We start from the raw sequence: 27,434 nt of genomic DNA on the forward strand, positions 1-27,434 counted from the left end.
CAGTTAAGTCTTGGCCAAGATTATCTACGAATCCAGCCATTGTTGTCAGAATGTCCAAACCTGAACACTCATCTGCCCTCTCAAGAGAGCTCTGCAGTTGAGTGTTCACCACTATCTCAGCAACCTCCCCCAAAAGAGAAGGTTGGCAGTAATTGTTTAAAACCCTTGGATTCAGGGAAAACTTCAAGAAATGGGCACACCACAATCTCCTTCAAGGTCACTGGAAGGTTCCCTCATGAACTGAGGTGTAGCAATCTGAAATGTAGCAATCTGTCAGCCTCAAGAAACAGACATCTCAGAAATTTCTTTACTGTTGAATGGTAGAATAAGAGAATCCTGAACACTCTTCCTATTTCTCAAGATTCTTTAATTATTTCTCAAAGTCTTCCTTAAATGCCACATTCCTTCCGTTCACATTCCCAAGTATAGCTCTGCATTCCTTCACACCATCTACCAGAAATAGGAAACTCCAGCTGCATGAAGAAGCCAGGAGAGGTGAAGGTCCAGCATGCAAGTGGTAGAGGATTTCCTAGACAGCATCCTATCCATTGTGCAGACGATCACAAGTCAAAACGAATCCCAACCGAGCAAGATGATGCCCTTGAACCCTGCTTACAAGAAGTCAAGATTTGAACAATCTGAGTGACTTCACCAGCAAAACTGTAGCAGCAATTTAACAGCATCTGGTCAGAAGGTCTTGGTGCTGGATCTTCCATTACAGGGAAATGGCTGCCTAAAATATACGTGCTAGGTGACAACCTACTAGCCCAATAAGAGAAGTAAAGATGCTTTCCCTCTTTTATTGCCATGAAATAGAACATAGCCATGTACCATGGTTAGTTGAATTCATTTCTTGTCTTTCTCCACCAGCTATGTATGAACTGCCTCTGCCAATTCACCTTCCAAAGACATGGAAGACATCTTTCAAACCAATGAACCAGGTCCTCAGTGGATTCATCTACTAACTAGATTGTCAGGAAAATCCCCAAACATCTACCAGAAAACATCCAGAGCTACCTGGGGAGTGGAGAGACAATTTGAATAAGCCCAACCCTACAGAGGTCACAGATGGCAGTTGCATTTGAACCAGAAAGTGATCTGATCATGGTAAAAGGTTGATGGTGATACCCTCCACATTTAGATCATATAATAACTGCTTCAAAGCAAAGGCACAGTCCAAGGTTTGTCAGACCCAAGATCATCTGAGATACCTTTGGGTTTACCATAGGGGTCAGGACATCTAGAATCTGTCAGTCATCAAATGGATGCTGAAGCTCTCCAATATAAACAGGTGGAGATTTTCCACCAGCAGTTCAGCAAGTCAGGGCAGAAGTCCAGGAATCGATTCTACTAGGCAGCAGGGTGACTGGTAGAACAATTGGGCTCCTAGCTTGTTTTCATAGACCAAACTAACCCATCAGCACTCAGTTCTACCACTATGAACAGTGACCATGGTCATAGGTAAGATCTCCCAATGGGTCAACCCTATCTCCCTTCTCCTGGCCTTAAAGCTGATAGATGATCTGAAACCAAGCTGAACAGATTTCAAAAAGATCAGTTTTGCTACCCTCATCCAGCTAGATCAGGCATGTCAAACTCGCAAGGTCACGTCATGTGATGTATCGCGACTTTTTCCCCATTGCTGGCAATGGGGTGGGCGCTGTTTCGGAATGACGCATCCGGCCCATGGGCCGGCAGTTTGACATGCCTGAGCTAGATCTTTGCAATATTTGTCAGACCCTTGTACAAGTAAGTCCTCGATGTTTGAACACAATTGAGTCTAAAATTTATGTTGCTAAGCGAGACATTTGTTAAGTGAGTTTTCCCTCATTTTACAGCCTTTTTTGCCACAGTTATTAAGTGAACCATTGTGTTCAGTTAGTAACACAGTTGTTAAGTGAATCTGGTTTCCCCATTTAGATTTTATTAGATTTATATACCGCCCTTTCCCGAAGGACTCAGGGCGGTTTACAGGACATTTTAAAATCATACCAATACAAAATACAAAGTTAAAAGACAAATAAAAGATTAAATTATCCCTGAAAATAAAACCCAGTTAAAATTCTCAGCCTGGGTCAGAGAGCTCAAAGAGCCAAGTCTTCAGGTCTCGGCGGAAAGAACGTAGGTCAGGGGTAGTCCTGAGCTCCACGGGCAGCTGGTTCCAGAGGGCAGGCGCACCCACAGAAAAGGCCCTCCCCCTGGGTATTATCCGCCGGCAATCTTTTACCAGTGGCACCCTGAGAAGACCCTCTCTCTGCGAGCGCACTGGACGAAGGGAGCTTGATGCTGGCAGCAGGTGTTCCCTCAGATATCCCGGACCCAAGCCATTTAGGGCTTTATAGGTCATTACCAGCACCTTGAATCTCACCCGGAAGGCAACTGGAAGCCAATGCAGCTCACGGAGTAGAGGTGTTACATGGGAGTATCGGGAAACCCCCATCACAACTCGTGCGGCCGCATTCTGCACCAGTTGAAGCCTTCGAGTGGTCCTCAAGGGCAGCCCCATGTAGAGAGCGTTGCAGTAGTCTAAACGGGAGGTCACGAGCGCATGAGTGACTGTGCGTAGGGCATCTTGGTCCAGGTAGGGTCGCAACTGGCGCACCAGGCGAATCTTGGCAAAAGCTCCCCTGGTTACGGCTCCTATATGATCTTCAAAGTTGAGCTGTGAGTCCAGGAGGACGCCCAAGTTGCGATCCCTATCAACGGGGGGTAACACCTTACCCCCCATTATTAAAGGTGGAATAGTTTGGTTAGCCCGAGATGCCAATACGTAAAGCCACTCAGTCTTGGCAGGATTGAGACAAAGCCTGTTTCTCCCCATCCAGACCTGGACCGCCTCCAGGCAATGGGACATCACGGCGAGGGCATCGCTGGGTTGGTTCGGGGTGGAGAGAAAAAGTTGGGTATCATCAGCATACTGATGATACCCCACCCCGAAACCACGAATGACCTCGCCCAGCGGTTTCATATAGATGTTGAACAGGATGGGCGAGAGAACCGACCCCTGAGGGACTCCACAAGTGAGAGGCCTCGGGGTGGATCTCTGCCCTCCCGCCAACACCGACTGCGAGCGGCCCAAGACCTGGGACACCACAACTGTCATACATATGAGTTAGCTGCCAACTATCTGAATTTTGATCACATGGCCATGAGGATGCTGCCATGATTGCAAGTATGAAAAATGGTCATAAATCACTTTTTTCAGTGGCATTGTAACTTTGAACAGTCACTAAATGAATTGTTATAAATCAAGGACTACCTGTACTTGCCCATCATTAGACTGTGAATGGAGAAGGTCTTATTGCAGGGTAGATCTGGCATTTCAGATGGTTTTGTTATGCCAATTTATTTAGGTGGATGAATATTTCTTTTAAGTGTGAATCTTGCTGTTGTTTAGCATTCTTAATAGAGATCTGGCATACAAGAGCAACAGACAAGACACATGAATAAACATCATTTTCAGCTAGAATCAAACATTTGAATAAATGTCATTACAGTGAGGCTCAGTGGGTTAGGACGCTGAGCTTGTCGATCAGAAGGTCGGCAGTTTGGCGGGTCGAATCCTGAGTGCCGCGTAACAGAGTGAGTGCCTGTTACTCGTCTCAGTTTCTGCCAACCTAGCAGTTCGAAAGCATGTAAAAATGTGCAAGTAGAAAAATAGGGACCACTACAGTGGGAAGGTAACAGCATTCCGTGCGCCTTTGGCATCTAGTCATGCCGGCCACATGACCACGGAGACGTCCTCAGACAAGCTCTGGCTCTTCGGCTTTGAAACGGAGATGAGCACCGGCCCCTAGAGTTGGAAATGACTAGCATGCATGTGCAGTGGAACCTTTACCTTATAGTATGGTGAGCTCTATGGTATTGCCTGATTGTCAGTGTAGAGAAAAAGATGTTCAGCACTGCCTGAGCTAAGATATTATGGCAAGGTGAAATAATTTATCACTCTGAGAATGGTGACTGGACTAGTCAGGCTTTATTGCTTTAGGCTCTCCTTAGTCATTATTATGGCTTGCTGGCAGACTTAGCAACAACCTGACACATTTGTTCAACACTGAGATCCCTTTGCTAGCTTTAATCCCCCGTCAGTGTCTCCAACAAATATTTTTACAATTCATATTGAAACATTTACATTTCACTGACACAGCCAGAATAGTTTTGTGCCAAATATATAGGTTAGAACTATTTGGTTACATTGGGATACTCCCAAAAGATGAATATTTTTCACACAAAAAAGTCTTTAGTGTGTTTCACAAGAAGTCCAATGTGTACTTCCTTATCCAGACCTTATCAGTTTTATCTGCTGCTCAGTTTAGGCACATCATGTTTCTTTTGGCTGGTCTGTCATGAAGACATCCATGGGATTTACAATCCTATTGGATGCCAGCTGATAAACAGCTTCTAGAACAATAGTGGAAAGACATGGGAGATTACAATAAAAGATAATATCCTTCGAATTCCTTTTATTTATTTTTTTGTGTCAGGCAAGGCAATTGTAGGATAAAAGCACAAGATGAATCATATGTAAACACCAGAGTTAATGGTGGGATATTCAACCTATGTTCTAATTTAGAGGTACATTCCCAACAAAATATTGTGCCAGTTCTACCTCACTCGTGATATTGAAGACTATTTTGACTAAAGAATTATCAAAGGTAAAGGTGCTATTTTAAAAGTAAAGATAGTCTCTACTTTCCACCTCAGGCTTTATGCTTGAAGCCTCCCACCCAATTACCATGTCTCACCTTGCAGCATTTCTGTGATCAGCCAATGTTTGCTTGATGCCATTTCCTGCTTTTGTCTTTTGCTGGAAACAGGTGATAAGAATGTAGGGTGACTTTTCTGGCCTCAGCTCATTAAAATATTGTGGAATTAAATAATTAATTAAAACAAAGTCATGATAAGAAAAGGTCCTTTCTTAAATTAAAAGTACAGCTGTACACCATAAATGTCATTGAATCCAAATAGAATGGAGCCTTAAAGAGCTGAATCCATTAAAAAGTCCCACCAAGTCTCCTTGAATTTGGCCCAGTGAAACTTCTATAAAGAACATTGTTTTCTTAACAATGTAGCCATACTTGAAATACTGGTTTGCAAGCCGGCTGATGTGAATCTGAGGTAACTAAGAATCTGGAGTGTAGGTTAATGCAATACTTCCCACTGTGTTACTTGTCTGAATAGGAAACTTCAGGGATATTATCTGATCCAAAGAATTTCTTTTAATACTTAGAGTTTCTCATTTTTATAATATAAAAAGTTTCTTTGTTATAATATTTTTTTATTAAAGTTTAAAACTAGAAAAATAAAAAAACCTAATACAAACTAAGAAAAATATAATAAGAAAGAAGAAAATTAAAGAAAAAAGATGAATAAGAAATTATTTCCCCTGCATCAACTACAATTATAGTACCTTATCATCTTCTCTGACATTTCAACAAAAGATTTCTTCTCCTCATATCTCATTTGCAATCTATAAACAAAATTATGAAGCCTCATCACTCAGTCCTAATCTGCATAAGTCTGTTAAATTATTAGAAATAACAACATACATACATACATACATGTCCAATCATTCTAGCCACTGTCTATCCACTGCAGGATGAAGGCCTCTTCCGCATGTTTCCAGCCAATGTGGTCTTGAGCTTTCCTTTGCCAATTGGGCCTGCAATACTTGCTGATGTCACCCCTCCATCTTGTTTTAGGTCTCTTTCATGGATGCTTTTTACCAAGTGGGATCCATTCTGTGACTGCCTTAGTCCACCTGCCATCAGTTCTTCTTGCTATGTGACCAGCCCATTTCCATTCTTTTACTCTCTTGATGACATTGTATACTTTTGTTTGTTCTCTAATCCAGGGGTCCCCAACCCCCAGTCTGCAGCCAGTTAGGAAGCGGATCACACAGATAGAGGCATGCGGCAAATCTACAGGGGTCTGGGCAGGGGCAGGAAAGTGGCAGGGCAGAAGCCGGCTTGCTCAGTGCAAAGGTTCTCCAGCATCTGCGCTTGCAACTGGCTTGCAACATCTGAGCTCAGCGTCCTTCCCTCTCCTGCTTCTTGTGCTCTCTCTTCTTCTGCCTCCTCCTCCTCCTCCTCTTCCTGCTTCCTCTCCCTCCTGCTACTTTTTCTTCCTCCTCCTCTTCTTCCTCACTTTCCTCCTCTCCCCCTCTCGGCACCCCAGTTGGACTTGTGCTCCCTTCATGCAAATCTCCAAGTTTGCACGGCAAGCACGCGCCAGCCCAGGTTGCAACCGGGGGCTTCCCCAAAACCTCGTTGGAGGGGGATTCTCCTCCCAAGGCATAATGTTTGTGAGGGTGCTTTCTCAGGGTGCAAATAGGGGCAAGGAGAAGCTACCTTTCACTTTAAGCACTGCCTTTTCAAGGGAATCTCTCTCTTGTTTGTATCTTTTCTAAGACCGCTGAGTTTTTTTGCTTTTGTTTTGATGGTGCTCCAAGTGCATGTTTTGGCAATTTCCTGCCTGCTTTCGTGGTTAATTTGGGGTGTGTGTGTGTGTGTGTGTTTTGTTTTGCTGGAAGGCTGAGTTTAGTATTGCCTCTTTTCCTTCCCACTTTCTTACAGGCAGAAAGTCACTGGTCTAATCTAATACAATGCAGTAATAATAGAAATACGGTGCATTATTTGTTTGTTTGTTTATTTAGAAAATTTAGAATAAATATAATGAATAATCCTGAAACACCCCCCCCGCCTCCCTGTCCATGGAAAAATTGTCTTCTGTGAAACTGGTCCCTGGTGCCAAAAAGGTTGGGAACCTCTGCTCTAATCCATGTGCAGGTCTTTCTATCTTGTCTTGTAAAGTCAAGCATGTATCTTTCCACGGTTCTTTGCACCATACCTCATAATTAAATCAGTTGTATATTCCTTTACTTTATTTTTAAACACAGTAACATCACTGTCTCCAAACAACCCCCGTTTCAAAAAAATATCTTCTTCCCATCACTTATCTTTATTTATTTTTTTGAAATCTTGTCATTTGCACGCATGTGCGGGGGAACCTTTACCTTTAAAGAAAAAGTAAGAGCTACCAGAAACAACATGTATATTTTAACCTTCATCAAATAAGTCCACTCTGTATATCTTCTGTTTACTTTTATGAATCTTGCTGTTTAATCCCTTCAGTTCCCACAGATTGACTTCTTCTGCTCTACACTTCCTGACATTGATCTGGAATTTCAGCAAATATTGCCTTTGTGTTCATTAAATAAATGCAATGATCCAGTTTAAGAAGGTTAACTGATAATTTAGAGAAGAAGAAATTCCTGATCTTTCAGACTGGGCTACCAACAAAAGATTCACCAAAGTAAGAATGCCCCGTAAAGTTGAAATACATGTGCTGAATATTACAGAAGACTAATGTCATAATCTTGTTTTCTTATATTCATATTCACACATGCACACACACACACACACACACACACACACACACACACACACACACACACTTTATGATTTGGGGAAGCTGAGAATACCCCTCATCACCCAGAGTTGCTTATGGTTCATGGCTATGTATATAAAACTGTTAAATACATATAAAAAAACTTGAAATTTAATTGATGTAAAAGATATAGGTATAATTTCTCATCAAATGCTCAAAGCAATGTTGTGTAAAATTCAAAAATTGTGTAACTTTCTCAAATAATATTTATACATAACCAATAGAGTGGCCATTTCAAGTGCTAAAATCTGAGAATGAAAATAAGTTAATGCATGTGTGAAAACAGGAAGGGAATCATTTCAAAAGATTAAATTGGATTACAAAGGGAATGCCTAAGCAAAAGAAATAGATTAATACATCAGTCAGACACTCAAATTGGTGTTGTGTAATAACATAGGCACTATAGGAGGAGAGCTGTGTTAACCTATAGTAACCTGAAAACCACTTTTTATAGGTAGCACCTCTTCTAACTAATTCTGTTAAAAGGCATGAGTTTTCATGATCTGTAATTCATCAGACTCATTACCAGACATCTTCCGATTTTCAATATACTAGTTTCATTTTTACTTCATTGAAAACCAATTCCTGACTTTTTTATTCTGCATTTTGACCCTTTTTACTACACATTAGAACATCTTATTTCTGTATCCAGCATCTCTGCCCAAGTCCATCCATCTCAGAGAAGATTTCAATTCTGCATTGTTCAATGAGGAGAAAAAGAAAATACATGTAGTCACATTAACTTGTTTAAGATCTTTTGAAATGGACTGGTTTTAAAATTCTCTTTGAAGATGTCCAATGAAATTTAATTAAAATGATTGTCTTTAGCTTCTTGAAAGGATGTAAAAGGCATTTGCATAAAGTAATGTAAACATGAGGTCAGATTGCACCACTGTTTTGAAATTAACATTGAGATATTAAGGCAGAATAAATAGCTATTAAAATTTTAAATCTATGTAATTAGAGTGGCTGGTTCACACAAGCCTAGTAAGGTGTTCCCTTTTAGCCAGCTTTTATTTTTTTCCTAAAGGAACAGGTTCTTAGACTGCTCCAATTAAGCTGACCCTCCCTGCTTCCTGCCTTCTGGAATTCAAGCCAATTAACAGTAAGTACTTTTAAAAAAAAACCTTGTGAAAAATGGTATTAGAGCAATGCCCATTTTATGCTGGTTGTACCACTTCTTGGAAAACTGGTCTAGCAAGTGTCAAATGCACTTTTGTAATTGCATAGACTAATTATGTGCAATGTGCAGTTTGTGCCGCTTAGCTTAAAGACAATTTAGAGATTGATGCTGGAGTAAAAAGATATCTCAATTTGTATGTGTCATACGGAATGTGCTGGATATACACATAAGTGATGTATATATGCATATCCATGTGTATATATGCATCCAACCATAGTCCTTGACTTATGACCGTAATTGAGCCCAAAATTTCTGTTGCTAAGCGAGACATTTGTTGAATGTTCCCCTATTTTATGACCTCCCTTTCCACAGTTGTTAAGCGAATCACTGCACTTGTTAGGTGTAATGTATTGGCCTTAATTGCTGCAATCAGTTGCACAATGTAGTGACCTTAATTGCTGTACTGAAGTGAATGATTGCTTAATGGTTCTTGTTGCTGCAACCCAGACTGCCTGTCTCCAAGCTGTTAACTATGTTTTGGGCGGGAATTGTTACTTTAAATCTATTGGTTGCCGCCTCGAGGCAAACCGTATATATAGCTGTTCAGCAGCCACTAGGGCTGCTTCTGTTGTTACTTAATAAACATGCTTGCCGTTTCACCGCTTTGCCTCGTCAAAGCCTAACCGAACATAACATTAGCACCACGGTTTTGAAGTCAATCTGGTTTCCCCATTGACTTTGTTTGTCAGAAGCTGAAGTGCATTTCCACCACAGGCTAGGGCTTTTCCCTCCGAGTTACTCTTTAAATTTGTAGAAAGACAAATAAATTCTTACCCTTAAATAAATATACTTGCTTCTGTATAGATTTGCTGAATGCATGTATATACCTTTCTCAGTTAATGTAATCTCATCTCAGCTACTAATTTATAGGCGAATGAACAAGTAAAACAGAATTTGGAAGAAGTTGCATATAGGATAACTTTATGAAATAAATAAAACCTGCACAATATCTGGGGGGAGGGTTATTTGCCAACAGGACCAACATAAAGCTTTGATAACATTCAGCAGTTAAAGATATACATTTAGGAAATCCATAGAGGGAGAGGGCAAGTTCTTTTTCACAGAATTGCATATTATTAACAGCTTTGCTGTTTTTCTATGGCTGCTGGGGGAATTTTTGCAATACAATTTGATTTTAGATAGTAGCTTTATACTTGATCATAAATTTTCTTAGTATGGTAAAGTAAAGGGCATTTTGGGCCTTCAAGGTATTCTTGCTTATGTCTGAGTATTTTAAAGAAAAGGCAACAATACAACAGGCAGATGTTGTCTATTCAATCATGCCTGATTCTCTGCAATTCTATGGACTAGCTCTCTCCACATTTTCCAATCTTATGACTTCTTTCACCTATTTTACTTGACTGGTGTTGGCTTTAAGGGTATATAATCAGTGTGAAGGTTAATTTTATTTCATTTTTTGAAGCCTTATTACTTTTTACTCAGGACCATTCTAAGCAGAACTACCTTTTCCAGTGAGTTTGATCACATGACTTGGCCTAAATAAGTAAGACAGAATTTTGTAATTTTGCCTTTCAGTAATATGTTTGTTTTTATACACAACAGTTCTTACTTGTTTGTCACTTTTGCTGTCCAAGGAGTGCACAGGAGCCGTCTCCACTACTGCAGCTTGAATGAATCAATTTTCATCCTGTGTGGTTTTTCATGGTCCGAATGGACAAATAAAGAATTAATAAATGCAACTTTCAGTTTCTTGATCCACCAGAATATATCACACAGAATATATCACACAGCAGAAGAATTCTTCTTCATCATCAGTAGCCCTTTATGTGAATATTAAAGAAAGTAATTTTACTGTTATTTCACTTACACTACAAAGGTGTATAATTTGAAGCCTAATGCTGAGCAAGGCCACTGCAAGCCTTCAAGACTGTCCCTAGAACATTTCCAATGATTGTTAGTAAATTGCTTTAATATGACACATTAATGCATGCATTGAAAGTGATGCTAATAATGCTAATAATAATCTGATGTAAATTAAATTCAAAAAACCCCATTACATTCTGCCACACTGATGATAAAAACTCTTATTTCCCAAACAGTAAGCATCTTTCATCCTGGAAACAATTATCCAGGTTTTACTCTTTTACTCATCCATGTAAAATGTTTGGGTCATGGCTTTAAACTCGCCTAAGAGGCACAGAGGTGTTTCATAGAAAATTAGGAAAAACTGTTTATGGCCCTTTCCTACCATTGCTCCTGTTTGCATTTCCCTTTTTGCCATTCTGCAAGATCACCAGTTTATGAGTGGCAATTTAACGTTGCAGACATGACACAGCAGTGGAATGCCCAGATTTATTTGTAACATCAGGTGATTCTGAAATGCCCAATTCAAGGAAATTCATCTTGTATCCTAAATCACAGGCAAAATCAAGTGCTGGAGTCATTTTTTCACCCTTGTGTTCACACATTTATTATTTCAAATTTCCCCCTCTTGTTAATTAGATCCATCCCAACTTTATTGTACACATGGTTTGAAACTGCAATATAGGTCATCATCATGTCATCGTACGCAAGGTATCTTATTATTAGAGAAGCATTGGAACAGCAACAAAACCTCTGTTGACCAATGATGAAAGAACAAAAAATATAAAACAATATATACCATTTTCTGCTGCTTTGCAAATATGATTCAAACACCATAGCTGATCACTGCTGAAAATATACTGCACCATAAATAAATGTAAAGTCATTGTACAAAAAAACTTAAGACATTTTTCATACAAACAGGATACATTTGGAAGAATTACACAAAGATTTTCCTTATATTTTCCTTTTAAAAAAAGATTGTGTTTATGTTCTCAAATATCCAATACTAACGAAATGCAGAGTAATACAGAAAAGCAGGGGAATTACTATGGGCACTGATATATCTGACAAGTGCTGTTGGGGAAAGGAATAGAATTCAAGCGTAATGTTCATTTCAAATCATTTCAAATTGTTTTCCATCTGAAATCATCAAAACCAAAATGAGAGCAACCTAACTGAGCTAGAGAGAATCAAAATGTATTGAAGAAATCACTGTTTTGTACTTTTCTTAGTTCAGAGGACTTATAAAGCATTTTTGTAAATTGCTAATTCCCATGAAGAATTACTACCAACCAAACTATATGTTATATGTGGTCAGATAATTTTAATGCACCAAAACATTTTTGTGGTTGTTGAAAATTAAACTTGAAAGTTGCAAATTACTGAAAAAGAGGTAGTTAGGGCCTCTCAGTCCCAATTTTTCTGTTATTTGCCTGTTGAAAAATCATCTTTTCCTTCTCAATCATAAGAACAGGAAATACATGGTTTTGTACTTAGATTAACATGAGCCCAACATCTGATAAGTGAATAACACCACCTGGTATAAAAAATAGGTGCACATTTAAATTTTACTAAACATGCTTTTGAAATGTGTGGGAATAAGCATTATCTGCAACCAAGATTTCCATTCCTATGCCTTGCATGGATTCTATACACAGGTGGACTTCACACTTCATCAAGGCAAACAATTGTGCTATATGTCTCTATGGGGTTAGGCTTTGTGGAGTTATGGATAGCTTTACATTGGCCCATCTTTATTATTATTTTTTGAGACAGAAATGGTGTCCTCATAAACGTTGGAGTACTATCTTAGCATATAGTTTGGGATGAGTGATTTACATTTCACAATTTTGCAATGTATCTCACAGCAGGGGAAATTAGAATAGCATTCTATGCAGCCCAATACAAACATGAGGCAAGTCATTCAGAGAACGAAATCTCAGAGGAAAAAATAGTCTCTAGCACAGGGGTTTCAAACTGCCAGCCCGCGGGCCGGTTTCATCATACCGAAGCCCCACCCGCCCCATTCCCAGCAATGCAAAAAGAGTCGCGATACGTTGCAACACGTCATTTGACGTGGCGAGTTTGACACCCGTGCTCTAGCAGATGGATCAATATTTTACAGTATTATTTAAACAACCTGAGTGAAATAGATCTGAACTTACTTTGAGGTTCTCTAACACTCAGCGATGAGACTTTCTACCTTCAACAAAATCCTGCTTTTCTTTTCAGCACCACACACATACAGATAATATTTAGGATTTCCCCACAAGTAGCATTGATTTTTTTCTGGGAATGATTGAGAATTCTTTTGTAATAGTAATATAAAAGCAGAACCCAACAAACCTATTTCATATGATTGAAAATGCTTATTAGAATTACTGTTCTCTAGACACTTCTTCAGAAAACAAGATATAAAATGTTATACTAATCCTACAACAGAGAATTTGGCAGGATAATTTGTTTTGAACATAAATGGAAAAATTATGTGACATTATCCTGCTCTGATGGGTAGCTGTATTTTTATTTATTTATTATAATTAATGACTGCTTTAAGAAGAATAAAAAAGAAAGGAACAAGGAGCAGAACACCTGCATATCTCGTCAAGTGAATTCAAAATCAATCACAAACATATTCATGTTTGGTTTAGTTTTTAAATTTTGCTGTGTTTTTTTTTAAGTTGATCAAGGCTTACTGTGGTAGAAACAGTGATGTTAAGGAGTGATGGCAGCAGTACTTGCTTTCCATAAAAACCACAAAATATTTGAACTTTTCCAGCAGAAATTTAGGATTGAAAAGAGTAGAACATTTCCCTACTCTGAATTCTTGTTCACCATTGCTGTATGTGTTCAGAGTCTAAATTCTATGAGCATTTCATATTTACATCACTACAAGAGACCCCTATTTAACCACCACAAACCCACTGAATGAATGTTAAGGGTAAACCCAGTTTCAGCATCACACCTGAGATATTACACTAAATCAGACACTTGCACACAAAGTTTTCACACATGTTGACTTCAATTCAACCTGGAATCTGGCATGGCAAGGTTTGAGCTCATGTGAAAAACAAACTATGTATGATTAGGTGAATATCTCCTTTGTACAAATAAGCAAACTGTATATCTGAATATCTGCTTTGATGGTCTTGGATAGAGGGCTTAGTGTTGCTGATATCATGGTTTTCTGTTGCATGAAAAAAGCTTGAAAAATATCTTGCCACTTGAATAGCTGCCTTAGTAGCTATACATGGGAAACAGATATGATATGTGAAACAATATTCCATCAACTTCTTTTATGAAAAGATGTAAACCTTCAGTGGAAAGGAGGGATTTAAGAAAGGCCACATACTTAATACTAATAATGTTATGCTGCTGATGTTGCTTAGGACATAATGTTCTTCCAAGATTGAAAATAGAGAACATTAAGCTATTTTTCTTTGTATATTTATCAAACCGAAAAAAGTTAGTAATTCTGGTTTAATAACACCTGGCATTTGATGAAGGGTAATTAAATATGCATTTATGATAAAGAAGAAAAAGCACAGATGAAAATTTCTAAAATCTAAATGATGGGGAAAAGAATCTTAGCTAGATTGCCCCTCTTTGGCATCTTCCCCATCAGGGGTGGGGTCAAAATTTTGGAGGGCTGCAAATTTGGCAAAACTAGCCTTCAACAAGATAAGGTTAAAAGCCAATTGTTATGGAAGAGGCAGGAACTGTTGGGAAACATCCAACAGTGGAAAAGCCTGTCTTTATATCTTGCAGACTAAATAACAGGTAAAGACCTCTACCAACATCTCCTCTCTAAGAATTTCACAGATCATTATCTTAAAGTGGCACCAGCAACAAATTACCAAGATGTTCTAATGATTGAACCTCCATGAGATCAATAGAAGACAATTATTGTCTTACATACTGTCATTCATTTACATAAAGGAACTTTTTAATGCACTGTACCCTTGTAGTTCTCAACAAACAAGAAAAACTGTCCAAATCTTTAATATTTTTTACCCTTAATTTTGAAATTGTAAGCAACTATAGAGCAACTTATATTTTCTTTATAGAAAATTAATCTGAACAACTGAAATGTTAAAGAACTTTGTTCTAAAATTCCTCTTTTTGCCCTGGAGAATTACAGGGGAACTTGCTTGATGAATTTTATCAGGTCCCTTAGAGTATATCAAAAAAACTCAGAAATGAATTATTCTCTTAAGGGTCTTAACAGATCTTCCCTTTCCTTTTATGACCTGCTACATTGGTTCTGGTAATTAAACAAGTTCTGCTTGGGTAATTAGACTTGCTAAACTGGGTAGCTTTTATCCTCAGAATCTATTTTACTGTCATATTTAGAGCTGCAAAGATCTTCTCGCCTGATAGGAAGAATTGTGACTAACTTAATAGTTCTGTTTCTTTCATCATTCTTGCCCAGTCTTGTCTCTTTAAGGCGTACCTTCTCCTATACATATCTGTTATGGAAAGCCTGACTTATGTGTAGTACCTCTCATTCAAATTACATGGATTTATCACCTGGATGAAGAAAGTAAGAGGTCTGTTATGAAGAAGAGCACATATGTGTTCTCAAATTATCCCTCCCCTTCATTCTGTAAGCTTATTCATTTTTTAAATCAGCTATTGGGAATTCATATGTCAATGAAACCATACATATTAAAGGAAGGCAAGCTCTTGCTTAGAACAAAGATTTTGTTGTATGTATTCTTAAGAGCATTTCCTTTCAATTACTAAATATGGATCTATAATCTTGAATTACCATAGATTACCATTTTTCAGGAATACAGAAATATAACAATCTCATTCTTCTACTAAAAGCATTCCAAAGAGGAAAAAGATGCTCAGCTCAAAATATGAACCCCATTTCCAATCAACCTTCAAAAATGATGTGGCCTGCTAACTTCACTAAGGGCTGGAGGCCATTACAATGTTTATCACATATAGACAATGACTGTCTGTAATTCTAACAGTAAGAAACAAATATTAGCTCAGATGTATTCATGTCAAGAAAGAGATTGGAAAGAAAGCATCACTTTGTTTTCCCTTCTCCGTAGCATGGTCAGCCAATGCAAAAACTGAGAAAATGTGTTAATATTCCAGTGTAAACTTAATTCCAAATTTGGCTTAGCAAAGTAAATCTAGAAGGCGAGATAACAATTACAGCAAAAACCGGTTAATTCCAAGTAGAAAATTCCATGCAATTTTAAAACAATAGGATGGTGTTTTTTCTGTATCACCTGCAATGGGAGAAACTCATTATTTCAAAATGTTTAAGCACTTATACCACAAAACTAAGTTATCAAGGAAAACTATTGTTTAGTGTGCACCAAGACTTGCAACATTTTGAAATGTGGGCTTCTTTACTGGAATCTTAAAAATAATGACCATATGAAGACTGCAGATTTTTGTGCTTGATCAGATGCTTATGGGTTGTCATGAAAATAAAAGAAACTTCAGAAGGAAACCACTTTCTGCTCCTTCTCACCACAGTTTCAACACTATAGGTAAAGCCAGCCAGAAAGATATAGAAGAACATGCATTCAAATGAGTCTTCTAGGAAATGCATCTTTGTGTACTGGATCCATCCATGTCTGCTTTGCTGCGGACCTGTTTGCAGCTGTTTGGCTTCCAACAGTTGGAGTCCAACCACTTCTTTCTCACCAATATCCAATCGAAAGACACAAATCTTCACACTGTATTTCCAAGGCTGAAAACCTAACATGTTGTCGCCAAGGACTGATGGATGGGGGGTTGGAAGCAGCGCACATGCTCAACTGTTGAACTGTCTGTTTCCACCGATTTCATGTATTTGTTCAGGATGGCAAAAATCTCATTGTTCAGAATTTGGTACTTCCTGATCCTGTCAGCCATTTTCTTAAGTGGCTGGAGATTGAAACAAAAACAGGGAATAAGGAAACATGAACACCATCTCTACTATTTTTTTAGCCACCCTGTTGTCAAAACAATCAACAAGACTACTGGTTAAATATTTAGAATAGTTCTTTCCTACCTCTAAGTGGGACTAAATGGGAAAAAAGTGTTTCAAACTCCCCTATTCCTAAGGCATCATAAATATAACATCTCTTTACATACTTCCACAATGGAGCTAAAAGATAAGTCATTTGCTTATTTTTTTTATTAAATGTATGTACAAGTGGACCTATATTTGTTAAATTATTGACTTCCTTGAGTCTTTCTTTTCCTCTTTCTCTTTATCTCACTACCATAGAGGCAAAAGTACACAATTGTTTGCTAATCAAGGTCAGCAGATCCTGAATTTATTTTATGCATATACAAAGTATCCACATCAAATATCACCAAGTTCAGTTGGGAAGAGCTACTTACTGTTCCTTTATATAATTCTCCTACATAAAAATGCAAAATCCCCCAAATACAAGTTGTGCTAATCTGGTAGACAATTGTCTGCTTTGTTTAGAATAAAAAAGACAATTTCAGGAGAAAATCCATGGCTTAGTGGTAAAGCAGATGCTTTGCACAAAGAATGTCAAAGGTTCCAAAATTTGGATATTCCTGGCCAGAAAGTCATCTTGCTGAAAGAGATTCAGTGCATGTAAAAGTTCTGAAGTTTGACAGCAAACTATTTTCAAGTTTCCACCTGGGATATGTAAAAAATCTGTTTCAACTCTGGGAACCACCAATGCTCAATGTATAGAGTGTGCAGTCAGCTAGTGGAACAAACCCTACACATGGCGTCCAAGTCCTCTCAGACTTACCACATTCTTTATGATTTCATCCTTCCCATCCTGTCTCTGCACTTTTAACAGATGATAGCAGAAGTCAAAAAGGTCGAAACGACGCTGTTGTCCCAGAAGAACTATGACGGAGCAGCCAGCCCAGTTTAAGCCATCTCCAAAGCACTGTCTAGAGTAAAAAATAATAGGGAAGACATTATTTGGAAATGATGGAAAGATTTGGAAGTCATCTTGCTTGATTCTATGAAGAAATAATATATTCTGAGAAGTTCATACAACAAAAAGACAGCCATATGGCCTTCATTCAGGTCTAGCCTCAAAGATACGGAATCAAGTCACTAGCATAGATTTACATGTCATAAAATCTCAGCTCTTTGCAGAATGGATATAGCCTTCAACACAGGCCTACTCACTCAGCAGTGAATTCATTTGTTCCAACAGGAATGCAGTACACAAATTGCATGGCGCTCCAGAGCCGGTGAAATTCAACACATTCATCAACATGCATGACGCCATTGGTTGGGGGAGGCCCACGCCAGATGGGGTCTTGGAGGTAGCTCCGAATGCGCGTCAGGATAACTTCAAACATGGACAGCCCACAGCACAACCTCTCCTTGGTCAGCAAGTCTCCTTCACGGGCTATGGCTATTTGCTGATGAGGAAGGAAAGTTCTATTATGAGATACCAATTTTTCCCAGAATTCCCAGATTGATCTCCCCACCCAAACTTCCAATAAAGTTTGGAACCTGTTCTTAAACCTGTTTAAGAAAGGGCTTAGTCTGCTTAGATTGAATTAAAATCTAGTAAATTTTGCCTGAGAACAATGAGCTGATTTGCTGTTTAGTTTAAGGAAGTTACTTTCTAATACATCTTTGTATATTTTACCCAAATATTTATTACTTTACTGGTATTCTTCAAATGAAATGACATTTTGGAAAGAGCCAACATTTGCTTATCTATTAGGATTTTTTTAAAAAATTGATTTTCCGCACATGGTATTGTTCTTGAACATTGAATTCCTCACAGTGAAATATATGTTTGCAATAATGTTTTCTTACTGTAGTGAATATTTAACTTCTATGAAGTATAATTTGCATAAGACCATGTATTTTAGGTGTGCATTTATTAAATATATTAACAGTATCTGCTTATTATACATTATTAATCCAGATCTGCATGCCTATGTGAATTTGCATTTCCTCTTTAGGATGATCTTACATATCTGATTACATGCTTATATTTAATATTATCTATAATGCAAAATTCATGTAATACTTATAATGTGGCGGATGATAAAGAGAGCCTAGGAAAAAATGGCACTATTTTAATAATTTTTAATTGTGTATTTTAGTCATGATGACAAGAGAATAAGCATTTTTGAGATAATATAAGAACAATTATTTTTCGCTGCTTTGATATGAAAAGTCAATTTTATAGAAATTTTGTAGAATTTAGAAGGATTGGTAAAATATAGTCAAAAAATAATTTTTTTACAATATCAATTTTTGGAACTCTAAAAAGTGTAAATCATTTGCAGGCAGAAATGAATGAGGGCAATATATACCGTGTTTCCCCGAAAATAAGACCGGATCTAAATTTATTTTTATTTTTTGCCTCTAAAAGAGGCACCAGGTCTTATTTTTGGGGAATGTCTTACTCACCTCCAGCACCAACAGCCTGGCCCAGCAGGTCCACTTCTTCTGGGGCCAAAGGAGCAGCTTCATTCTGCAGCTGCATTTTGGCCTGTATTTTGCAGTCGGAAGGCCACTGCAGCTGAGTACTGAGCTATAGATTCATCTATAGCTCGGTCTTTGGCTGCAGAGGTCTTGCAGAACCGAGCTATGGATTGAATCCATAGCTCAGTTCTTAGCTGCACAGACCTTCTGGAAAGGCCTGTGACTGAGAAATGCAGGCCTGGCTGCAGAAGTGGACCAAGGAGGAGAGGCCTGGCTGCAAGGTAAATGGGTGCGGGGCAGGTGGGGCAGATCCACACCCCCAACCCAGCTTGATTTTTAGGTGTTTGCCTCGCCCCCAAACTAGGGCTTATTTTTGGGGTAGGACTTATATTAGACCCACCACCCAAAATCAAGCTTGGGCTTATTTTTGGGATAGGCCAGTGGTGGGATTCAGCCAGTTTGCACCACTTTGGCAGAACTGGTAGCTAATTTTGTGTTGCCCAGGCCCAGAATGGACTTCCGGAAGCAGCATCCACACAGAGAACCGGTTGTTCACATATTTAAACCCCACCTTACTTTTGGGGAAACATGGGTACTATTGCCTGGAGAATGGCAGTTGTCAATTTTCTACACTTTCATTTGAAAGAGCAGCACAATGAAAATACAGATATGCAGCATACAAATGAGAGGCAGGATGGCAGAATGAAATGAACCACTAAAGGTATTTCAGCCATCACACAGCTAGGCCATTTCAGTCCTTTGATAATGCAGTTGCGACCACAAGACAGCACAGCTGGATGGACTTTATCTATTTGCTTCACAAAAATGCTAAGGCACCTTCATTAATACATGTTGAGTAACTTCAGTACTGTTTATTTTTTATGTTCAAAAAAACTCCTATTAAGGTAGGAGTTACCCATTACTTCTTGTTTAAATCTAAAGAAAAACATTAGTATGTGTATTGATAGTAATGGATCAATCCATTTTTAAACCATTAGGCAATGAAAGCTAAAAGATGGTATAGAAAACTATGAATATAAGTGCACTTTACCAAGGAGTAAATCAATATATGCAAATCAGGCCATATTGGGAATCTCTGAAAATAATTACCAGTCTATATACTTCTTTTGCATGTTGAAGATTCTTATACTGAAATCTTACACTGATTTCCTCTCAAGTAATTTCCCACAAAATTCAGTGGGAATTATACTGACGAAAGTATTTCAGTCTCTTCTTTTCTGCTCCAAGTCTTTTCTAATAATTTTAATGCAGATTATATTCATTTAGTATCAAACAATGTTTCTCAATAGTTCCAAAGAGTGATTAGCAAAATCTAAGGCCACAGTTGTTTCACGTAGAAAATCTGAGATTAGATGTTCTACTGTTATTATCTAATCTATTGAGTCGCTTTCGATGGTGTGGTGTATAAAATAAATAAATAAATAAATAAATAAATAAATAAATAAATAAATAAATAAATAAATAAATAAATAGAGTTATAAGAACATTCTGAAGGGAAAAAATTAACTTTACAGAAAATGCAAAGAGATGCAAATCAAATTATTGTATGTAAAATGTATATATTCTATATCTGGGACCTTTCCTAAAATTAACAATACAATTAAAGAAAAATATGTTATTTTCTTGAGACTAATGTGACATAGCCGTTAGAACTACATTGTTTCACGCCTATTCCTCCGGAGTTTTCCATAAAAAAATGCTGAGGTACACATGGTTCTCAATTGGGCATACAGTGTGCTTGAATATTAAGGAAAGCCTATCTGCATTTCAGAGGAAGGGTATGATGTGATACAACTCAAATGGAGATATTAATCTAGGAATAGAACGAGGGTAGTGAAAAACTCAGTGGGATCCCATGGAAATATGGGATAGCTTCCCCACAGACATTATTATCTGTGTAACTCAGAAGCAAACAATCCAAGAACAAGAAGGCCCAAGACTTTGCTGTGTTAGTAACAATCAGCTGAGATCACCAACAACATATCTCCCTCTGTACTTTATATTTTTATCATCTCTAAAATTACCACTTTCATGCTGGATGTGAGACAGCTGATAGTGCAGTATGTATTTGTGAAGTGAGAACTTCCCATAGAAATCAATTCTACCTGATTTTTCTGACTGGGTATGTTTGGTGGTGAGAATTACTGTTTTAGTAATCCTGAATTATTTGAAAAATGAGTAAAGTGTATTAGATAATTAGCAATATTAAATTTCAACATTCAACCAGTAGAATTTATGATTTGACTTGACTTTCCAAATAGAATAGCTGATCCAGTTTGAATAATTGTATTAAGAGGTATCCAAACAGATTTAACTTCAACCATGAACGTTTGTGTTTTCATAGTATTAATCAATCTGAACTGATTCAGTTGAATTTAAATCACCATGAGCAATCTGTACATCCATAGAATGTATAAGACTGAACAAATTATATCTTTAAGGTGTAGTGTAAAATCAAGGAAGATAATTGGATGAGGAATATTTATAATTGGAATCTGCTGTGAGGTTTGTTGCTGTTAACCATTAGCAGTTCATGGAGCTTTAGATTAAATAAGAGGATTTTAAAAAGGGTTCAAAGGCTGAGCAAGTTACCTCACTTGATATGGGACTCTGATGAAGTTTTTAATTGTTTTTTTTAGAAGAAATTCTAATTTTGGATTTCCCACCATGTCACCTTTAGGTTGACTCTAAATTAAATGTTTAATTAAATGTTCTTGTGTGCCATAGACTGCAGTTAGTACAGGCTTACAAATATCTCACTGAAATCAACAGAAGCAATGGAGGTGTGTGTGAAAGCCCTAATAAGCAGGCATATACATAGAATGAAGGCTACTGCTAAGTTTGTAAGCCGCCCTGAGTCTTCGGAGAAGGGCGGGATATAAATGGAATTAAAATAAATAAAATAAAATAAAATAAATTTTATCTGGACTGCTGTTCTGAGACCACTGACTTGGTTATATGGATGTCAGACAAAGAGCAAAGCACTACATACAGAGAAGCCCCCAAGCACAGGCTGTCCTCCTCCATCTTGTAGGGACAGCAACTACCAGCATGATATCTGAGGATTCTGAGTTGCTGTCTTCACACATTTGGAGGGGGCTAGGTTGGAACAGGCAAACACAAACTTCCTTGTATTCATTTAGTCCTCCACAAGGATCAGTTCAAAAATGAGCCCATGAAATGAATTTATATTTAAATTTTGTGATCCAGAACAAACATTGGAATACTGGGAGTCATAAGACAGACACATAGCCTGTACCATACTGGTATTGTGTCTTTTTTAAATTAAATGTCAACATCTCAGTGGTTTTAAAAGTCAAAATCATAAAGGGGGGGGGGAACTAGTAGAGCTGATAGCTTTAAGACCAAGCCCTCTATTAAAAGAATCACAAGCAAAGAGCAGGTGTGTAGCAAAAAAGGGCTGTTCCAAGCACAAAGATTAAATAACTCATGCAAGTGAGCCAAGCCACAGAATATAAAAGCAGGGAGAAAACCCAACATTTCTGGAATTGCAAACAGTCCAGACTGGCCATTTTAAATATGTATTCAAAAATGTAGAATGGCTGTGTATGCCTGTGTATGTGCGCTTGAAAGGGAGACAAGTAATCAAATGTCAAAACGTGTTGTCATCAGAATGCCAGGATTGATTGCAGATTCTTGTGAATGATACACTAAGAAAGTGAATCAAGAAAATGTCTTGATATAGAAGCACGTTCCCCTCGTCACCTTTTCCTTCTCCTGATAGTTGGGATGAGGATTTAACCTCAAACACGATTCAATGGCTATGTTTTGGGGTACATATGGACCAATAACAGTGGTTTAAAAGTTTCATTAAACACATACTTAATCTAATAAAAATTTGTAGAATGCTTAAAAGTTATATTTGTAATGACAATCAACAAGTGGTAAAACATGAACTGTCATGTCTCTCTTTGGCTGCAAAAAGGAAGGAGATAAGAGCAGGGGATGAGAAGGCAAATTGAAAAATCTACTTGGGTTTGTGTAGTACCAAAACTTCTGAAATGCTATGTTCACCCATCTCAGTGCTGAAGCTCACAAGCCAGAACATGGCTATCTCCATTTCTTTATTACAGAGACATTCTATCTTCAACACTGAAGCTTGGGTCAAGAATGGGCAACAGTCTGTAATAGTCTGTTAGTTCAAAAAGATCGGATAGAGAAATCTAGGATTTATACTCCATGGTAATATAGATGCATATGACCACTGTGATCTGCACTAAGCAGATCGTCTGGTTATATAGGATTTCTCTCTGAAAAAAATGGGAGCCAGGGGTGTAGGATAAAGTAGGAGTCCATGACTACTTTGAAACTTCAGCGTCCACTTACAGAAACAAGAGATGAATGAATGCCTTGCCTGACATTCATGTGAACAACAACAAAAACCAACAACAAATAATTCTGATTTAGGCCAATAATGATAAACTGATTGTGGCAGATGGTGATTATGGGGGACACAACTACATAAGAACCACATTGAATTTCACTGATTTTGTTCGGTCACAAGAGATATTTCTACAAATATTCTGGGATGTACAGTTGAAATCCAGGCAACAAAACCAGAAAGGCTTCCTGAGATCCAGGGCAGTCAAGGGATGGGGGAGAGAGAATCAGGGCTGGGTGACGTATTGTGGCACCCAGTCAACATGGGTTTCAATGTCATCCTTACCTGAGGAGTTCCCAGCCTCTCTATTAAGGGAACCAGGTGAAGTGGGGCATATTTGGCTTCGAGACGCTTCATGCGTACCTCCAAGCGTTCTCCTTCTGTTAAGCGAGCAGCAAACAGTGAAATGAGAAAGCAAAAAGAAAAAAAAACCTAGCATTTCAGAGTCATCTCCCAACCATTATCCAACTCTGGGACAAGTATGACATAAAATCGTGGAAATGAATTGTGAAAAAGGGTCTCTACTTATAACTGACACCAAATACACTTGCAAGAGGGTCTTGATTTTAACACAAACATCTTGCTTTTTCTTGTGGATTGGCCAGTAGGGCCCCTAGTCCAATGAAGGCAATGAACAGCTAACTACATCTAAGATTCTTTGAAAGCTGAAATATCTGTAACTTCGTAGCTACTACCCAGCTAGGGAATAATGACTGATATCTATGCATCTCTCCACTGCTTACCTTTGATGTAGACCCTGGGCAAAATATTTTGGAAGGGAGCAGCATGCAGCAAATCACACACTTCTTCCTGGGACTGAGGCAGGAGGAAGAAAAATAAAAGGTGTTAAAAATTACCTAAGAATTGACTGTTTAGCTGTCAACCAAACTGGGAAGGGCATAGTGATCAGAAAGCTATTTAATTCTAGCTCAATATCCAGGACAACAGACACATAACCTGTGTCAAAAGTAAGTTTATAATAAAGATAATCTTGTTTTAAAAATTGTAGCTTCTGCTTTGTTACTTCTTCTGATTCAGCAGTAGGATTTCTTGATCCCTGCTGCTGAATGATGTACTCTCCATAAAACTGTAATAAGGGCTGCTGATAATTAACCAAGCTCCTCCTCCTTTGTGTAATCCAAGGACGATGAGGGTCTGTGTTGATGTATCTTGAGGTGGTTACATTATTCCACATAGGTGTATTCACATATAGGTTCCTCATAGACGTATTTAATTGATTTGTTCACTCACAATTGCTTTTTTAAAATCAGTCTTAAGAATTCTCTGAGTGATTTGTTAAAATATGAACTATAAAGACACCTGAAAATTTCATCCTGTTTCAGTAACAAAACATGTAGTATGTCTTGCACTAACAGAAAAAAACTCCAGAATGTACCAGACTTTCAGATTTTCTACTAGGCCATGACTTTAATTATGATTGAACATCTTGTACCTGGTACTGAGAAGTCCCATTACAAAAACTTACAGTGTGTAAGTCATAGTGTATTACAATATGTGATAAAAACTAGTTGCATTTAAGCCACTATGTTCAAACAATAAGCCAGAACCTAGATTTATGAAAAAATGTGCTTACATTATACTGTAACCTATTTTGACAAGGCTTTACCTTGAAAAATAGCATGACGATATTATAAATTAAATTTATATAGTAGGGTTGTTAACTTGCCTTTTAAAGAAAAAAAATGAAAATTGGATCATTTTTGGCTATGTTAATTATAAGTGTGCATCAACAAAGACTTAACATTAGGTAAACTGAAAAAAAAAACCAAGATGGAAAGTAGCAAGGGCATAGCTAAAGGTAACTTTTTCACACACCCTTCCTTGGCCACTGATCGCAGTGGGGCAATGATCAGTCTGATAGGCGTACAGTCTGAGTTTGGAGGTTAGAAAGGCTGGTCTAACATCTGGACACAGAGTATTTGGAATAATGTTGCAAACCATTTGGTAACTTCTAATCAAGATGTTAGCAGCCTATGGGCCCTGTGGTTACAGGAAAATGCCTAAAAATATAAAACAGAGGGTCTGAGAACTCTAGTACTGCCCACTCCGATGTACTCATAAAATGACTCCTTGGCATCACTCAACAGAGTCTGACTTCCTGAGGTGTCTTCTTTTTTTAATCAACTTCATTTGGAATCAATTGGTAGTAAATAAGAGATGCAAACTAAAGGAAGAAGAACATGAACCAGACTGGGTGCCAAAGTCGATTCGACACAAGATTTTTCTGTTGGGCTTCTTTCTTTCATCTGAAAGCAGCCACAAGAGCTGTGTGACATTTGGTTCAAGACTGTGCTTACAGGGAAGGAAGACTTATCTGCTCCCTACATGTCAAATGGGGAAAAATACAGGATGGCACAGAGGAAGGATCAACCTCCTGGTCATAAAGACATAGGCCAGATTCAAATCTTTAGGAACTGCTTTTACTTTTAAAAACATGGGAGATCTTGATTGGCCTTCAGGCTCTAAGTATACAGTGGATAATACAGCTGTTCATCTATATACATTCAAGCCTAAGTTTCATTAATTTGCTGCACGTTTCTTGGTATGGACCACTCTAAAAAGAGACTCTGTGTTGTAAGTTGTCTATTTTCCTGGGAATAAAGCCCTACTGATCTCAGGTCAAACTTATTTCCAAGTAGCCATACTTAGAACTGAGCTGGAAGAGGCTGAGAGAGGAACCACAAAATGAGAAGAAATTTAAAAACACATACAGCGATCCAGAGTTAATCTAAACTGCAGACACACAAAGAGGCAAGACCTCGGAAGCAGGAATGTTGGCAGAGACTTGAGTAATGATTGCAGCAAATTCTGCATGACTCTACATGGCGGTATAGCAACAAAGTAAGCCATGATAGCTGCATGCAAGGAGGCAAGACACTGCAAAAGGAGGCGGTTTTGATACACCCTTGAGTGAAGACGCATTTGGAACGTTGTGATCAATTCTCCAATTCCCAGCCACACTTTATATAGACCACTGGTCCCTTATTCAAGCCTCAGTGATTTACAGAATGTAATTTTATGTACATTTTTTATAGAGGAGTCTTAAGGAGTTGTTGCCTTAACTTTGACTGCAATACTTTATGGTAAGTAATAAATCATATAATTAGATATCACTGTTTCCTATTTTATAAAAAAGGCCACATCAGAACTGGGATGTTCGACTTCATTCTTTGGACGTCCAACACAGAGGGAAGGTTTTAGCTGCTTGATGCAGCACCCTGTCATCAGCAGGGCCTCAATGAAGAAACATCCATAAGTGATACAATCAGTGTTTTTTTTGTAAAAGAAAAAGGTGCCGGAACTCACACATGTCATACAACCTGCCTTGCCTACCCTACAAGGTTCCATCCAAAAAAGGTGCCGGAACTCCGTTCTGAGCGTTCTATGAGAAAAAAAGCCCTGGATACAATGTACTCAGTAAAATACATTCTGCATGCAGGGTGCTTATCTTGTGATCATAAAAAACCAAAGAAATTATTTTAGATGCCACCTTCTTCATTTAAGAACTGAAAACTGTCAGGGAAATTAGATAATTTAGTTATGGATACAAGAAATACGGTTTCTTTCTTCCAGACCAGAGGATTGTTCTTGGCATATGATTCAGAATGCTTACCTCCATTCCACCTTTGGCAATCTGCAAATTATTGGTACTATAGTATTGTCACAATAAATAATGTGCTATTATTAAGCAATTCAAATAACAACATGCCCAATAAAAGGGAGAACCTACTGTGAGCTTTCAAGTATAGTTTTAATGCTGTGCAAATTAGAAGGATTGTCCCAGCAACAAGAAGAATAGGCATGACTTCTTGAAATTATATCTTTAAAATTGGTAAATATGTTTTTCATCTTAATGGAAGAAGGGAAATATCAGAGAGTTGTAAACTGGTACCTGTGGCACTCCAGAACTTGCCGAACTACAACTCAGAACATCCCTAAGCTATATAGCAAATTCCTTCATTAGTTATTAAGATATATTCTGACAGAATATACATCTCTTTTTTTTTCATTTGGAGCTGGATGCTATCCCAGGTATGTGGGAAGCAATATTGGGTGCTAACCTGATGAGTCAAGTTGTCTTTACAGATCTTTGGAGCAATTTTATGCAAAATTAACAAAATGCACTACAA

General features: G+C 38.0%; 1 protein-coding gene across 2 annotated transcripts in view; it reads right to left on the reverse strand.

The window, feature by feature from the left end:
* Positions 1 to 16,186: 16,186 nt before the first annotated feature.
* The window catches only part of CYFIP2 (cytoplasmic FMR1 interacting protein 2), a gene marked incomplete at its 3' end in the record, with an annotated part of 61,447 nt that continues 50,199 nt past the window's right edge, over positions 16,187 to 27,434 (reverse strand). For both annotated transcript variants that reach the window (XM_083353548.1, XM_083353547.1), the window contains 5 exons: positions 24,027 to 24,099; positions 23,569 to 23,663; positions 17,598 to 17,836; positions 17,206 to 17,353; positions 16,187 to 16,354 (listed from right to left, as the gene is read on the reverse strand). In XM_083353548.1, the coding sequence (XP_083209674.1) occupies positions 16,187 to 16,354; positions 17,206 to 17,353; positions 17,598 to 17,836; positions 23,569 to 23,663; positions 24,027 to 24,099 (723 nt within the window). The remainder of the gene's footprint in view (positions 16,355 to 17,205; positions 17,354 to 17,597; positions 17,837 to 23,568; positions 23,664 to 24,026; positions 24,100 to 27,434) is intronic.

Source organism: Vipera ursinii (genome assembly GCF_947247035.1).
Source record: "Vipera ursinii genome assembly, chromosome: 2".
Taxonomy (NCBI): Eukaryota; Metazoa; Chordata; class Lepidosauria; order Squamata; family Viperidae; genus Vipera; species Vipera ursinii.